This window comes from Osmerus mordax, chromosome 7 (assembly GCF_038355195.1).
Source record: "Osmerus mordax isolate fOsmMor3 chromosome 7, fOsmMor3.pri, whole genome shotgun sequence".
Taxonomy (NCBI): domain Eukaryota; kingdom Metazoa; phylum Chordata; class Actinopteri; order Osmeriformes; family Osmeridae; genus Osmerus; species Osmerus mordax.
Genome location: NC_090056.1, coordinates 15,582,180 through 15,599,155, shown reverse-complemented (window position 1 = coordinate 15,599,155; position 16,976 = coordinate 15,582,180). Strand labels below are relative to the sequence as shown.

The 16,976-nt window shown below is 44.0% G+C and overlaps 2 protein-coding genes across 2 annotated transcripts; one reads left to right on the top strand and one right to left on the bottom strand.

The window, feature by feature from the left end:
* Nucleotides 1-507: 507 nt before the first annotated feature.
* tmem81 (transmembrane protein 81) lies at nt 508-16,372 on the top strand. Its single transcript, XM_067239088.1, has 4 exons — nt 508-526; nt 4,284-4,566; nt 4,713-5,134; nt 16,329-16,372. Exons 1-4 carry the CDS (start codon nt 508-510, stop codon nt 16,370-16,372), a joined length of 768 nt encoding a protein of 255 aa, XP_067095189.1.
* On the bottom strand, nt 750-3,020 carry LOC136945863 (ras-related protein Rab-7L1-like). The gene is made up of 5 exons (XM_067239951.1): nt 2,863-3,020; nt 2,558-2,629; nt 2,026-2,207; nt 1,631-1,752; nt 750-1,365 (listed from the first exon to the last, which is right to left on the bottom strand). The coding sequence occupies exons 1-5, from the start codon at nt 2,990-2,992 to the stop codon at nt 1,251-1,253; spliced, it is 621 nt and encodes a 206-aa protein (XP_067096052.1). The 5' UTR covers nt 2,993-3,020; the 3' UTR covers nt 750-1,250.
* Nucleotides 16,373-16,976: the final 604 nt, after the last annotated feature.

Genomic DNA, 16,976 nt, shown 5'->3' with positions numbered 1-16,976 from the left:
TCATAAATACAAATGGGTTTACAATATACAACCTAAGATAATGTTGGGTTACAGCTTTAGTGGTCTATATGTAACATTTATTTTTATTCAGAGTAAAAGGTCAAGTGATCAGTTTTTTTTATTAGGGCATTGTGGGTCAGAAAAAGTCAAATGGATGCAGAAAACGGACTCACAGGCCAACATTCGTAATCTGCACTCATCTTGTTCTATGTACATTTCACAGTGAGATACCTCATTCAACAGAGAACTGTGCTTGATACTGTACATGGATTTGCACATTCATCTCAGGGACACACCCACAGGCCTTGGTGCTGACACTCACACAGCCATATCTAAAACACCCCACAAGCTGTGGAAACACATTTTACATTCACATGTAAGCAGGCCTGACAGGCTGACAGCTCCATCAGGACCACATGAAGCACCGTGCGTCTCGCTGATTCATAGAAACCCAGGCAGACAGCCCACAAACACTACCTCCCCAACACCCCTAAGTGGTTAACACTCATGGTGTTTCTCCTGCACTGCCAAGCTGTGCACGCTTGCAGCTTCGTGTAGTGATACATTGACAGAAGGTAGGGAAGACACTCATCTAATGGTGGGCAGGGGGCTGGTTCTGCAGGACTAGGAGGATTGCCCTCGGCTTGAAGGTGAATACAGAAAGAATTATTCATCAAGATTCATCATTCCAACATCATTTACGACCCTGATTTAACATTCAATGTTGATCAGATTTGATGGTAAAATAAGAAGATTGACGTATCAGTTTATTCACATTGGGTATTTTAATCGTTTAGTTTCTCATCACAGTATATACCGTACATGATGTGGATAGGATAGATTACCTAATGAAACTGGTAGAGTTCTTTTTAACCTCAAACTGGCAATCAATAAAATAATATAAAACATAATACAATCATTATAATACAATACACTTCAAAACTTTACAATATCATATAACAGCAACCCAAAACACAACAAACAACAAGTGTTAGCACCACGTGTTAGCAGCTAAGGCACAACACCTGCTACTTAATCAAGATAGAAGACAGGGAGAACTGCCTTGATTACAGTTGCCTTGAGTACTGCAAACAAGAATATGTTGATTATTATCAACACCATTATTTGTATAATTATTAGTGATTCATTATTAACAACTATATTATTATTGGATATCGTCCTTATCCTGGGTTTGCTCATCACTAATCTCAACAACACTTTATCGAATCAAGTATGGATACAAGCATGGATCAGCAGCATCCTGTGTCCCTGGCTGGGGCAGAATCCTGTTGAAGGTTGACCACCTTTTGTGGAGGATGAGGATTCACTGCATTCCCAGACCTCAACATATTCTCCACAAGAAACCTGGAAAATAACATACATTTATTTTAGTCTGTAACCTCTGTTACTGTGTTTCCTGCTACCCATCACCCCCGAAACTGGCTGCTGTCTATTTGCTGAAAGTAAAAGGCCATTTAGACTAGTCAGTTGCAGTCATTTGTTAATTTTCTACCACCTTTAGGAAGAAAACAACTGAATGTATAATTGTATCCATATATTATATGATATATAGATGAATACAGTGGCAGTCAACTTTTAGCTGTGTGCTTGGTGTAGACATTAGGATGACCTGAGGGGCTCTTGGATGTTCCTGTTGTCCTTGACAGACGTCTCCATCCAGCCAATGAAGCCGTTGGCCTCACTGAACTCCTTTATTTTCTCAGATGACACGCATCCCATGCCCAGGTCACACTGAAACAACAAAGTACTTTTGTTAGTATGCGTGTGTATGGAGTGTGTGTGTGTGTGCCATCTGTGGGGGGTCGGATGGCTGAGCGGTTAGAGAACCAGGCTAGTAATCAGAAGGTTGCCGGTTCGATTCCCGGCCATGTCAAACGATGTTGTGTCCTTGGGCAAGGCACGTCACCCTACTTGCCTCGGGGGGAATGTCCCTGTACTTACTGTCCGTCGCTCTGGATAAGAGCGTCTGCTAAATGACTAAATGTAAATCTGTGCTGTGTGTACCTTGTTGGCCAGCAATATGCAAGGAATGGGGTCTCCATTGGGCAACATTGCCTTAGTGTCAACGTCCTGTTTCCACTGCCGGGCGTGGAGGAAGCTGGAAGGTTCAGTCATGTCAAACATCACCACACACCCCGAGGCTCCTTTGTAGTACACCCTGGTCATGGAGATGAAACTCTCCTGGCCTGGAAAACGCACACCATATGCACCAAACGTGTATCACACACAGACATATGGTTATGCACACACATGCATACTCTAAGAATGTATTATTTCAGGGACATAGATTTGTTATCAAATGAGGGTGGGACTGCCGTTAAATACAATTTTCTTAATAAAAAGTGTGTTGTGGTGGTGGTGAAGGGTGCAGATATGCCGTTTTTAAAAAGTGGGAGAGAAAAGTTAGGCTACATTAATACCGACACAGAACATCTGTTTACAATCTGTGAATGCCGTATTGCTTTTCGTATTTGTCGGTTTCATGGAGGTGGAAAAACAACTGAAAAGCATGCGTTGAAAATCCAGTAGCGTATACCTGCAATGTCCCACAAATGCAGTCGGACTGTTTCCGTGTCAGACCACTGAAGAACCTTTACTGCAAAATCAACTGTAAAATGGAAAACTGACATTTAGCCTACTTTAGTATCTTGGCTAATTGTTATGTGTTTTATGTTGAGGCTATGCTATTACAATAGCGTTTCCGATTACAATATTACAGCACAATGAAACAAAAGTAAATCGAAAGTAAAATGAGGAAGGATAAACGAACTATATAGTTGGCTGTTATGGCTACATAAATAAAACCCAAAAGATTGACACTAAAAGACTCCTGCATCTTACCTCCGACTGTCATTTTGTATGGCTGTTTATAGTTGAAATTGCCATTCACGTAACGTTTGACATATGACGATTTACCAACATTCTTGTCACCTACTATGAGTACTTTATGCGTGTGCTCTTGACAATGCATAACTAACCACGGTCTGACTGAATGCAAAAGAATGAACTACAACTCAGGCGCACTTCCCATTGATTAACTTTCTATGAATGTGATTCCGAGGTGACAGGTCACAGATTGCAGGTGTCTTCCCTGTGGCGGATAGGCCTATTTCACTTGCGGGCCTTGCTTTATGAGTCATTGTAAGACTTGTGGCACTATCAATTTTAATTTTTCACTGAAATGTGGCTACTTTGGACCGAACCTACACTCACCGTTCCTTCCTTGACCACCGAAACAGTTTGAACCAGCCGTATTCTGATCCTTGATCTTGTACTTTCTACATGTAGCCTATACTCACATTTCGCTTTAGATAAAAGCTTTTTCTGCTAAATGAAAGTGTAAGACAAGCAAATGCGGTGCTAGTGATTTATGTTGCAGATCCAACCATACTATACTAAGCCTATTGTGAATCTGAGAGTGACATCGGAGAGGGATGGTCTGTTGAAACAGCCAGATTATCGACCTGAAAACTCGACGTCCAGGCCAGTGACTTTTTCCCTTGATGTTAATTATCACGTCATAAGAAATCCATACGTCTGTGAATGTTGAATTGTTGCCCAGGTTCATGTCAACGAATGCCAATCAGCGTTTTTTCATTTATATGTTGCTAATATAATATAATGTCCAGTTGTCAAACGTGGACAGGTAGGCCTTCTGAACGCTAGATGGCAGCACACCTCTGGCTCGAACCATGCAGTATAACTAAATTGGATGCGTTCTTCATTCTGTGTTCCTCATAAATAATAAAATTAATTCCCTTTATCCTGAAGGTCTCCAAAGTCTGTCAGGGAATATTTTAGAAATTTACATTTTCCAATATCCTTTGTTGATGCTTTTTATGATTTTACTTTCTCTCTATGGTTTGTTGTAGCTATACAGTAATGTTGAGGCGATTATCGAACAAAAAAACTAAATAAATACAAAATCATTATGACAGTGTCATAGAAAAAGTGTCATCACCTTCTGTATTCTAGAACTCTGAGGACCTTCCATCATATACAATAATTCCAGATTACATTTCAGTACTCTGGACTAAATCAACAGGTTGGGGAAAGCTTAGCATCAGCCTTAGTTGGTGCAGACTAGGCTTCAACATAATTTCTGTTGGGTTTAGAATCAACCAATCAGAATTGGTAGAAGACTAGGCTAAAGTCAAGACATTTTGTGAGTGTTTGCCGTCTACAGACAGGCATGCCTAATGTGCTTCTCTGGCTGGCCCTCCTTCTCTTCCCGCTGCCACCAACCTGTCCCCAGACCCCCCCACTGCTGTCGGCAGGTGACCTGGAGCAGATGAACGCTGTGCCAGCCGAGGTCATAGTACACAGCACTGCCTGCAGCGCCACCTGTGGCTTAGGGGTGCGTCAACAGGAGCTGTGCCCAATGCGGGAGGGTCAGGTTGAGAAGGGAGGGTGCCGGATGAGGTGGGTGCGATGTCTGGATACATGGCAGTGCGGGCTGCAGACAATCACAGGGCCTGAGGGTGGCCGCCTGGAGCTGGACTGTCTGGGAGAAGTGATGGAGGCCATGGGGAGGTACTCCTTCAGGTGGGGCACTAACATGCTTTTATGGGCTTATGCCATCCTCGGGGTGTGGCATGTGACCATAAAAGAATCCTCTCCTCTTCTTTACTTCCCTCTCCTCTTCTCCTCTCCTCCTCGTGTCCCTCCATCTCCTCACCTGTCCTCTCCAGGGTGTCCTGGCGTTACGCCAGAGGAATCATCACCTCAGACGACTCTCTCTTTGTGCTGTACGACTCTCCCCAGCTGGACCGGGTGGTTCTGGGTTTGCTCCAGGAGGACAATGCTGGTACATATCGTTGTGAAGTCCAGGACTCCACCTTCCATCTGGTCAAGAGGGTCTACAAAGGGGTCCGGGTTGTGCCTCCCCAGGTGCTGAGTCTGGACTATGATAGTGCTTTGGTCAGGTGGGACAAAGTCGACCTGAGTCACTCGCCCAACCTTACGGTGGTGACTGGGTCTCCGTACACAGGAAGGGTGGTCCGGAATATCGTGCTGACCAGCTTAGCGCTGTCAGCTGCCCTGGCTGGACTCATCCTGCTGGGTTTGAGCGTACTTATCCAGAGGAGGAGATGGTGGAAAAGCTGTATGAGAGGTGAGAAGGTCCTGCTGGCCAGACTGCTACCTCCTCCTGGAGGAGGAGGGCTGGAAGGAGAGGGCGCACACACACACCACCTCTGACCTCTGACCCTAGGCCCAGCTCACCCCAAGACCCATAAAACAGCAAGTAAATCTTAGTACAGTAAAAGTAGTTGTCCCTTTCTTGATCATACCCCAGTTCCAACACTGTCCTACCTCATTTTACCTGTAGGTGATACTGTTGGTTCATATGTGTGCTGTGGTTACAGAGCTGCTTGGTAACATGTCTGTAGTTCAGCGGTGGATGTTGGGTTTGTGGCTTTTGCTGATGATCTATGGAGAGAAATTAACCAAGCTAAATGAACCAATCCTCAGTGCTAATAATCTACGTGGGTGAATTGGTTATGAGTGTCAGGAAGCACATGATGAATAGGAGTGACATTCAGTTACTCAGATACTCTATTCATGTATAGGTACACACACACACACACACACATACACACACACATCAAAGGGACTGATGTTTGTCCCACAGCATCCACCGCAGTCATTAATATCCAAGCTTCCTGGTCTTGGAGTTGTATTTTCTGGACAATGTTTAATGTTCAAAGTGTAGAAGGTGATTCCATCTCTTTGTCATCCAGCCTCTCAATGCCTGCAAGGATGTACACTGACACCCACACAAACATACGCACACACATGCACAGACTCACACACACAATAAAGCAATGCCTATATATGGATAGAGACTATGAAAACACACATTGTCTATTTGAAGTGGAGTTATTGTTTTGAACATAAATGAACTAGAACGCTACAGGCCAAGTCATTTGTGAAAGAAGCATCCTTGGAGAGGCTTTCAATGCGCTGCTCCCATGTGTGTGTTGCTCCTGTGTGTGTGTTGCTCCTGTGTGTGTGCTGCTCCCGTGTGTGTGCATTTACATGTAAATTGGCGCGTCTGTGTGTATTTGTTGTGTTTTAAATAAGCCTACATGTCACTTCAAATAATTGCATTTTGTTTTTTGGCCTGGCAACAGATATTTGAAATCAGAATGATGAAACTCCAATCTCACCATTCATATCTCTTGCTGTAATGCTCATAATCATTTTCATCCACCTTAGCTGCAGTGTGAATCCTGCTCCAGTACACACTGCTCCAGTACCCCTTTGCCATGCCAAAGTGGTAGCTTATGACACATACTAAGTTAGAGAAGTACTTATAGGACAGGGCATTACTCACAACAACCAACACATACAGCATCCCTGTGTCATACAGGATGCAACACAGGCCTTCCTCTTGTAAGACAAATCATTTGAAAGATGTTGTTGTTGTTTGTGTATGCTTGGTAGCAGATAGTAATGTCCTGGGTGACTGTGAGGCATTATTGAAGCCTGGTCTGTTTCTGCAGGAGAAAGCGAGCAGGCAGGCATGCATGAGAGCTGCAGGGATGGAAACAGACAGGATCGGAAGCTATTTTGGAGTGAACGCAAGCAGCACGTCATACAGTGTGCAGAGCTGGCTACTGCTGTGCAGTGGTTTGAGGGTCTGGCGAGGTTGAATAAATCTATGCTGGGATGGTCTGGGATAATCTAGGCTAGGCTAGGCTGGGATGGTCTGGGATAAACTAGACTGGGATGGTCTGGGCTAAACTAGGCTAGGCTGGGATGGTCTGGGCTAAACTAGACTGGGATGGTCTGGGATAAACTAGGCTAGGCTGGGATGGTCCGGTCTAAACTAGGCTATGCTGGGCTGGGATGGTCTGGGCTAAACTAGACTGGGATGGTCTGGGATAAACTAGACTGGGATGGTCTGGGCTAAACTAGGCTAGGCTGGGATGGTCTGGGCTAAACTAGACTGGGATGGTCTGGGATAAACTAGGCTAGGCTGGGATGGTCCGGTCTAAACTAGGCTATGCTGGGCTGGGATGGTCTGGGCTAAACTAGACTGGGATGGTCTGGGCTAAACTAGGCTAGGCTGGGATGGGCTGGGCTAAACTAGACTGGGATGGTCTGGGCTAAACTAGGCTAGGCTGGGATGGGCTGGGCTAAACTAGACTGGGATGGTCTGGGCTAGGCTAGGCTGGGATGGGCTGGGCTGGTGATTGGAATCCCCCCAGCTCAATAAACATGTACTGCGAGAAGTATCAATATAATCTGAATTGACATATTCTGGCATCAATAGTATTGTAATATTTACCCTTTTTTGCATGGTATTGATCTTACCTAGCTGTAACGGTCATGCCAGGTCAACTCTTGGCCTGTATCCTATTACAAGGCAAACATATATATATATAAATGGGCATTACATTACAATACTTTTGCCAACATACATCTTATTCCCAATCAACCATATTCTGGCCCAACCAAAAGAGCATCTTTCAATGTTATTCCTCAAAATTCCCATGTACACACACGCACATGTAATATCAAGTAATATTGTTTATAAGAGAAAAAAACAATTAAGGAGGATAATAAAAATGGACTAGAACAGATGGTTCTGGCAAAGCCATAAAACCTCCATCTTTTCCTCTCTCTTTTCCTCCCTTCTTTCTCTGGCCTCTGCCTGTTTCCCCACTTGCCTATTGGCTCTTTGGGAGTCGAGTCTCACATGAGCTAAATGGAAGAAAAAAAGAACTTTGTTTGAGTTTGGGTTTTAAAAAAAGTTTACAAAATGGGAAACTTGTTGAAAATCGAACTCAGGTCTCTAAATCAAAAGGCGAACCCAAACCAAAACGTTGTTATGTACTCCTGTTTAATAAGGTTGTTGTGGTACACTACACTACATGGAACAATGGAGCTCTAACTATCAGCCTTTTTGGATTTTTTCTAGTAGCCTTTCAGCCGTTAATGGAAAAGCTCTATGGAACAGATGCTTCATAATGAGTTGCCAGCATTCAGCTCCTAAAATTTGTTTGACAGGAATGTAAATGGAAAAGTAAAGTGCAAAGCATGTCTGACTGTCCCAGGCTGTGCTGTAGCTCACTAATATCCTTCTTTATCAAGACAGGGAGCAACATGGAAGTGCCTGAGCTGGGATGTGACCCTGGTCTCTGGGGGCAAATGTAGCAGATATCACTGTGGTGCACGCCTGTCAGTTTTCTTGCAGCCTCGATGGCCATGAATCATGTGACAACCATTGAAACCCCCAGTCAGTTTATCCTCCTCATCGTCTCCACCATCCAAGTCCTTGAATGATCACTGTTTAACCCTCCATTCAGAACAATGGATGGTTAAAGCACAGCTGTAAAATAATCTTTTATGACACAAGATACTTTACCTAGATTACCTACTATTGGCAGAAAAATATATGATTTGCTTGATTAGCTCTATTGTTCTAATTTGGCCTACACATTATGTTAATTGAACACCATAAAAAAAGTATGCATGTTTTTTATACCTGCTAATGATGGACAAAGTACAGAACACAGCAGAAGGTGGCTTTCCGCTCCTAAATGTGAACACTAACAACAAAAACAGTTTGTAACAGTTTTGATACTGAAAAAACAAACTGAAGTCTACGGTTTCATTACCAAGGTAACCAATTCAAGGTGTTATTTTCCTTTACCTGCTCCCCCCAGCTCTACAAATCCTTTCATTCCAGCTGCCTGGAGAAATAACACACCCACATGTGACCAGGCCAGGCTGGGCTTCCACTGCCTTCTCACCTTTACACAGGCAGTGCAGAGGGAACTTGTCCGTTTCTGTGGAGACGTTTCTCTCTGATTATATCTCTCTCTCGCTCTTTCTCCACATTTCCCTTGTCTAACACACAGACATTCATACACACACACCTGTCTGGGATACCATTGAGAGTTGTAGAGGCTGGTGCTCTACTCCCATCACTCCTCTCGCTGTAGAAATGGACCACTGCAGTTTGAAGCTAGTGCAGTATGTGTAAAAAACACCATACATTGACACTGTGGTTTTTGTCTGTATCTTTGTGTGCACGAGAGACAAAGAGTATGTGTGTGTATGCTTGCGAGGTGTGTGTGTGGTTTCTAGTCTGTCACAGGGGATCAACATCAGGCCAAACCCAGGTGCATTAACCGCACACACACATGTACACACACACGCACTTACTACACTCGCACACTATACGCAAAATGTGTAGAAAAGAGTTATGCCTTTGCCAAGCATGAGTTCAATAGTCAGCCATTGGAAAATCGCTTAATTATTTTATTCCCATGCTTTCCTACTGTACACGATAACAATTAATGATTGTATTTGGTTTGTTCCCATGTGTGTTTGATGTGTGTGTCGGGCAGTCTGTGTGATCTTGTGTGTGTGTGTGTTCTCTGATATTTATCTCATTCTGCCTGGGGCCTTAGCTACAACATCTTTGTCCCTCTGCCATCACCATGACAACAAAGTTACGGCAAAAGAGCCACAGAGATAAATCAACTCAATTTGGTGTTGATGCCCTCTTTTACGACCATCTACACAAGCCCGAGAACATTAACCACGCAAACCAATTGCTTTGCCTATACTCATATTCTCTAATCTCATCTCTCACATTGAAGGAAAGTGATTTGTTAAATAATTTACCCTCCCCCTCCTCTGTCTCTCTATGTGTGTGTGTTATATTCTGAAATGTAATGAGTGTAAGTTAGGTCAGTCCACTTCCTTCAACCAGCCAGCCAGATATGGTCATATCACACCAGGAACCAAGCTCTAAATGTCACACGACACAGAGGAGTGTGTATGTGTGCCCCAGGTGTCCACACCAATTACAGAATGGAGTCCACAGGGTTCTAATGGAGGTTCAAACTAGCTTGGCCCCAATGCCATTACCCAGAACCCATTTCCTCTCTGACTTCTACAAACACATGCATGCACACGCATGTACTTGGACCGACACAGTCACACACATACGCAGACCAACACACACACACACACACACTCACACCAGTCTTCCTCTTCGTGTTAGCTCGACAACATTCCCAATCACTTACATTAAGTTCATCCCTTGAGAAAGTAAGGGAGACAGCAACAGAGAAAAAGCAAGAAAGAGAGAGAAGAGAGTGAAAGTAAGAGAGAGGGTCTGTGAGTGAGAGAGAGAGAGTCCCATGACAGGTCAATGCATGGCTAAACTTGATTGAGGATCTGGATTTTGTCTCCGAGTCATGTGATCCACAAGCCACCTGACCAAATCCACTTTCTCTCTATTTACATCTCAGCTGTTCTCTTGATGTCTTCTCTCTCCACCACTCTCTCTTCCTTTGGACTCTTCTCATCCTGCCATGATCAAAGGCAATCAGTCCTTCAAATGTCATTCAGACGGCTGAGCTCCTCAGAGCATTCCTTCTTGTCATAACTGAAGTCTTTGGCCTTTTCCAGAATAAGTACTTTGTGGAATTACTCTTTGATGAAGCCCTCTAAAGGGAATAGTTCAATTTGTTTGCGCAAGCTGCAGAAATGAAGAGAATGAATGTCAGCAAATGTTGTGTTTTCTCTCTGAGACCGACCCTCTCTGGCTTTAGGCTACTTTGAACAGGTAGACCTCGGAGTCAGACGTAAAGGACTAAATACTCAAAACAGACAAGAAATCCATGATTAGAACAGTGGGCTACAGCTTGTAAATCCCACTTTCATCACATCGAAACTAAGATGACCATCAAATGCATCCAGTCTCTTTGCTGATCTGCTTTGTTGTTTCCAGCTCACGTTTAACTACTGTCACACACTGCTTGGCAGTCACAGCCTTGTATTGTTGTATTATCCCAGTACAAACATCTTGTAATCTGACTTTCTCTCTGTCTTTTTCCACCCATGTATTCAGAGTCTGCAGTGTTCAGTCTGAGTCTCAGTGGACTGAGTGTGTGCAGTGGACCTAGTTGCTCCAGGATCCTCTCTGTTTACCATGGCCCCTCCCCTCTGCCTTTTTACACCACAGCGACACATGAGAGCAAACAGGTTCTGGGAAAGGTCAGCCACACGCCCCCCCTCCCTACCTGAGCAGCCAGGGAGACAGGGGACCATTACAAGAAACACAACTAGCTGTTAATGGTTGACCACTGCAAGGCTGGACAAACAGGACCAGTCAGACGGGGTCAGTATAGATGCTGGTGTTAGTTCTAGAATGAGAGCATCCAGGACATGGACTGTGTTAGTGTTGATTCTACGCCTAGAATGGCTGAGGAAGAGAGACTAATGGGATTGTCTCCCAGGGATGGAGAAGGTCATGACTTCCCACTGCCCATGTTACACCTCTGGTCAAATCTGACACACACAATCCCACACAAACACGGAGGTATGCACGCATGCAGACACACAACCATTCACACATAGTTCCTCATAAAGACCAGTGCACACTGACGTGAGCACAGACACACTCTCACAAACACAGTGCAGACTCAATCAAACACACTCAAACTAACCAGCATGTTATGCACGCACGCATGCACGCATATACACATGTTCACTTGTGACTCATCTACCTCTCCTACGGTTCACTCACAGATTAAACACACAAGCAATCCCTAGCTGAGGACTTGAAACTCTCACCCTCATAGAATAAAAGTCCCAGAAAGATATTGAAAAATATAACCTTGTAACGAAGCGATGTACTGCCACATTGATTTCTTTTTTTCTTTACAAGATATACATATATTTTTAGCATTTTCTGCTGTCTTTGATAGTGTCAGGAAAGGCTGAAAAAGGGAATGACATGCAACAAAAAACACCTCTTCTCAAGGATTTTGTTTTGTCGATGTCAAAGTAGTTAAAAGTGTGGGCTTATGGTACAAAACTTGTGTGCAGACATACACAGCCTTATCAAGAGCTGAAGGGAACATTGACCGTGTGACGTTTATCAAGCTGAGCAGTGTGGATAAGGCTCTTATCTGTATGGTTTGTCAAGTTCATTCATACCTTTAGGACTGTCCATATCCACACCAAACACATCTGAATCTCTCTTTAACGCAGCATTGATTACAACAGGGATACGTTTGCGTCTCTGCAAAGGAAGATGGAGGACATGGAGACCTTCCTGAAGGGTGGACGTGAAAATTGAGTTGCGGCTACTCGTCAAAACAACTACCCCAATCTTATCCACTTTCGGCCCCGTAACCAACACAGGCCTTGGCCAAGGCCGTCGCTGGAAAACAAAACTTGTGAAAGGCATGAATAAAGAAATGAAAGGTGCTGACGTGGCATCAATTCAGAAATATACCACACACACACACACACACACACACACTCACACGCACACACACACACACACATACACGCACACACACACACGCACACACACACGCACACACACACACACTCACACGCACACTATCTCTCACCTTTAGAAGCATCGGTAGACACAGATGATATACGCCTGATTTAGCACCGGTCAGACAGATACATTGTAAGATAAACGTCAAATGACTGTCTTCAAAGGGGCGGACTGTCACAGGAGTCAGACTCATACATAAAGACCTCTTCAAGCAGTCAGCCAACATGACATTTGACAGACCATTGCCATTTTACTGTAATTTAAATGAGCTTTTCAAACTAGAGTATTTCATTTTCTCTTTTTCTCTTTCTTTTTCTGTCACTTTTCCATTCTTTTCTGCTATTATTTATCTTACAATCAATTCTATTCAGTTTTCAGTCATCGATTGACAGAGGAGATCCACCGTGTTGTGCTACTCTGAGATGGATACATGGGTCCATATCCCGAATGAAAGATGATGAGGGGCCATCATTCTGGAATGACGTGATGATAGAGCAATCATGTGTGTGTCTGTGTGTGTGTGATAGAGGTTACCTGGTAATCAGCTTTGGGAGAGAAAAATGACCTTCGATCTTCAGCTATGAGACACTAACCACTTCTGACGTTGTTTCAGCTCTACAGCTATTGGCAGTATAACAGTACTATCATGTACTGTTAGGGTACTCAGCTCAAGTTCCTGTAACTTGACACTTTGACAACTTTTAGCGGTTTCTGTATGACAGGTCTGTGTCCTGGAAGGACAGGAAATTCCTCCAACAGTGGACCTGGTGATGATATCCAAAGGCACAACACTTTCAAAACATACAGGTGTGATTGGTGTGATCCCACAGGGAACTTGATCGGGCTGTCTCCATGCACTTGTCACGCAGAGCAACGGCGAGCAACTTTGAACACGTTGGCTGCACATGTGCGTTCTTCCTTCTCCCCCTCCTTCCTCTCTCTCTTTCCGCCCACGGAAAGAGTAATGAACTGACTGCTGTCCGGTTTCTTGACAACACACCTTCCATCAGGTCATCCTCACCCATGTACACTCCAGCGGATCGATAAGCAATTAGATGCTTATTGAGTCCTTCCTCATCATCGTCAACTCACACTGTTACCTTTAGAAACACAAACATCAGAACTAGTAGAGAAAAAGTTGTTACAAGTTCAGAACGAACCCAAACGCAGAACCAAGCACAGCACAAGGACGTAACACAGAGGAGGATTTCATTGGGGACAGTAGAGGTTGGGTAGGGCAGGGGGTGGGTGGGAGATAGGGCAGGCAGGACAGATGGGCTGGGCAGGAGGGCAGACATGTGGGCAGGAAGGAGGACAGGGGACAAAGAAGATCAGGACAAAGAGGAACAGGAGACGACGCGTCTCCGACGACAAGAAAACTCTGAAAAAACTAATTCATGTAGCCGAACAAATTAACTGGCGATGAGTGAACGGCAAACCAGGGTTGATATACTGCAGGCTGATGACATGAATGAAAACATGTGCATTGATTGCGGAGAAGCAGGTGTGTCGGTGCAGGAACCAGGGGAGAGAGGGAGAGAGGAAGAGAAGGAAACACGGGAGCCATGTCCACCAGCCACACACACACACACACACACCCAGGGAGACAGACAGGGAAAAATGGAGACTCCGGAGGCACAGCCATATTTGTGACAAAAGAGTTTAATTCTTCTGGAAGACAGAGACAGCAGAAGCAAAGACTATCTTGTAAAGAATCTCAAATACCTTTTGACCTGTCTGGCAAATACTCCTCCAGCAATGACCAAACAGTGCATATTAAAAAGTGACCCTGATCATTAGATAGGCAGGTAATATGACTCCCTGGCCAGGTCATTATGTGCGATGGTGGAGCACACTCATTAGTGGGGTCATTTTACCAGGACAAGCAGACAGACTAGAGAAGTGGATGACATCACAGCTGTCTCTTTCCTCACTGTTAGACTGATTACTTGGAGCTCTTAGCATACCATAGCATATCACATAGAAATGCATTAAACTCATTTGTATTATAACTTTACTTGTATGTTACACAGTACTGGGTATGCACTGTATGTGTGTATCAGTTTACCTGGCAAATTAGCTTCTTTACTTGCACAAAGAAAGTGGAAAAAACCTGTATGTATATATGAAAACAGCTTGAAGCCTAGTGGTGGGCAGGAGTTGTGACAAAAACATGACAAAAACACTTTCAAATGATAGCAATACAACCATCAATACCACTTCCATTCTTGCCACTCGTTTCATTGCTGTTGGACCAGTCTGATAAAAAAGTGATTTCCATGACAACCAGACACAGGAAACAGAGCTGACCTCCCTAACATTCGTCACCACCCACTCATTCTGTGTTATGGCCTTGTGTTGGGCTGACACGTGTCCAATTATGGGCCCCAAATTAGAGAACATGGTGTGCAATCATTGTAGGTAGCATGAGATTAATTATCATAAGGTTTTGCTTCACTCAACATGCTGATTGTTCCTTTGTTCTCTAGTAGTGCAGACAGACACAATGGTTTTTTGTCTGTGTTCATTTAGAAAAAAACGAACACTGGTGTGGGTGCGTGTCAGATATTCATGGAAGAGGATGCAAATGTATCCTCTTTATCTCACATGGTACACATCACACATGGTACACATCTCACATGGTACACATCACACATGGTACACATCTCACATGGTACACATCACACATGGTACACATCACACATGGTACACATCTCACATGGTACACATCTCACATGGTACACATCACACATATCATGGTACACATCTCACATGGTACACATCTCACATGGTACACATCACACATGGTACACATCACACATGGTACACATCTCACATGGTACACATCACACATGGTACACATCACACATGGTACACATCACACATGGTACACATCTCACATGGTACACATCTCACATGGTACACATCAGACATATCATGGTACACATCACATATATACACACAAACACACACACACGCACACACACACACACACACACACACACTTGATAAAATTCAGATCAAATTGCAAGGCCTCTCCTGCCCTCCTCCATCTCTTACCCTCTGCAGTGTAACAGGTGTTTCTATGACAAACAAGAAGTTGCACAACAAACAAGACCAAAATGTAAGCAAACGACTGCAAGTTATGTAAAAGAACCACATGACTCAAACTATGCCATTTTCATGAACATTTATTATTAAAACATTGGGGGTTATTTAAACCTAACACAACATTGAAGTTTTAGAAATGTGTGATTACTGTATGTCCACTGTGAGCAACAGTTTTCAGTTTTTAGCTTTCCATCATTGCTTATTGCAGTTACAGTTACCATGCATGGCCTTGGCTTCTTCATAAATGTGATTAGGTTTTCAATCAGATGAGAAGCAAACACAGCCCATTTGAACAGACATTATCATTTCCAAGTGTTCCCTTTGTTTGCCCAGATGCAGGTTGTGTCCCTGGCCTTGTTCTGTGAGCAATGAGGAGAGGCAGTTTACTTATGAACACAGAGATGACTGCCTGTTTGTGTGAGGGTTGAAAGGTATATAATAGTAAATAACCAAATATTTATTGGGTTGAAGAACAGTTCACACTCTGCTTGATCAACAAATGTTATCTTTGACAGCAACTTTGATCCCTTTGTCTAGATGCTAGGACCCCTGAAAGATGAAAACAGTGCTGATCGATTCATAGTTGACAGAAAACTGCCAACCATTTCAATGCCTAAATCAAATCCACCATTTCAAGCACAACACCACAGGAGGTGCTGAAGCCAGGGGTGATCTGCAGGCAGTCTCCTACTCCTACTGAGCTAAGCTCAACGGCCCATTTAAGTAGACACAAGGGTGTATTTAGGTTCAATCAATAATAGCAGGGGCTTCCTCTCTGAATGAAACTGGAACTCAAGGTTTTTACTCCATTATTTATTTCTTTCCTTCTTCTTCTACTTTTCTCTTTTGAGTCTCTTTTGTGTCCTCTTTCCAGCGCTCCCCAGTGCCCTCCACCACCCAGACAACGCTAAGGCATAATAACCAGGCATATATACTTCTATTGGAAGATAGATAGTGCTGTAACACCTCTGGTGACACATGGATGGGTCCCGGGGATCAAAGGACCAGGACCCTGCTGAAATGCATTAAACTTGAAGGGTGAACTATCTGTTGATGTGTGACCTGTCTCCTCCGGAGAGATGGAAAAGGTGTTTCTGGGCTGGATGAGAGGTTAGGGCAGGTTGAGGGTTTGGAGAGAGCGAGGAAGAGGAACTGAGAGAGATGTAGAGAAGAAGAGACAGAGAGAAAGCTGAAACACTGAAGGAGAGAGAGAGAGACATCCTGATCCAGATTTATTGATCAGAGTTTGAACCAACGAGCTCCATGCTCAGCCAAGTGAGCCACGCCCAGTCTCCTCAGCTCCCTCTGGACACAGCCAGGGGCCATTCTCTCCTATCCACTCTTCTCCTCTTCTCTATCTCTTCTGGAAAAAGGAGAGAGAGAGACAGAGAGAGAGAAACAGAGAGAGAGAGTGAGAGAGAGAGAGAGAGAGAGTGAGAGAGAGAGAGAGAGAGAGAGAGAAAGAGAGAGAGAGAGACAGAGAGAGAGAGAGAGAGAGAGAGAGAGAGAGAGAGAGAGAGAG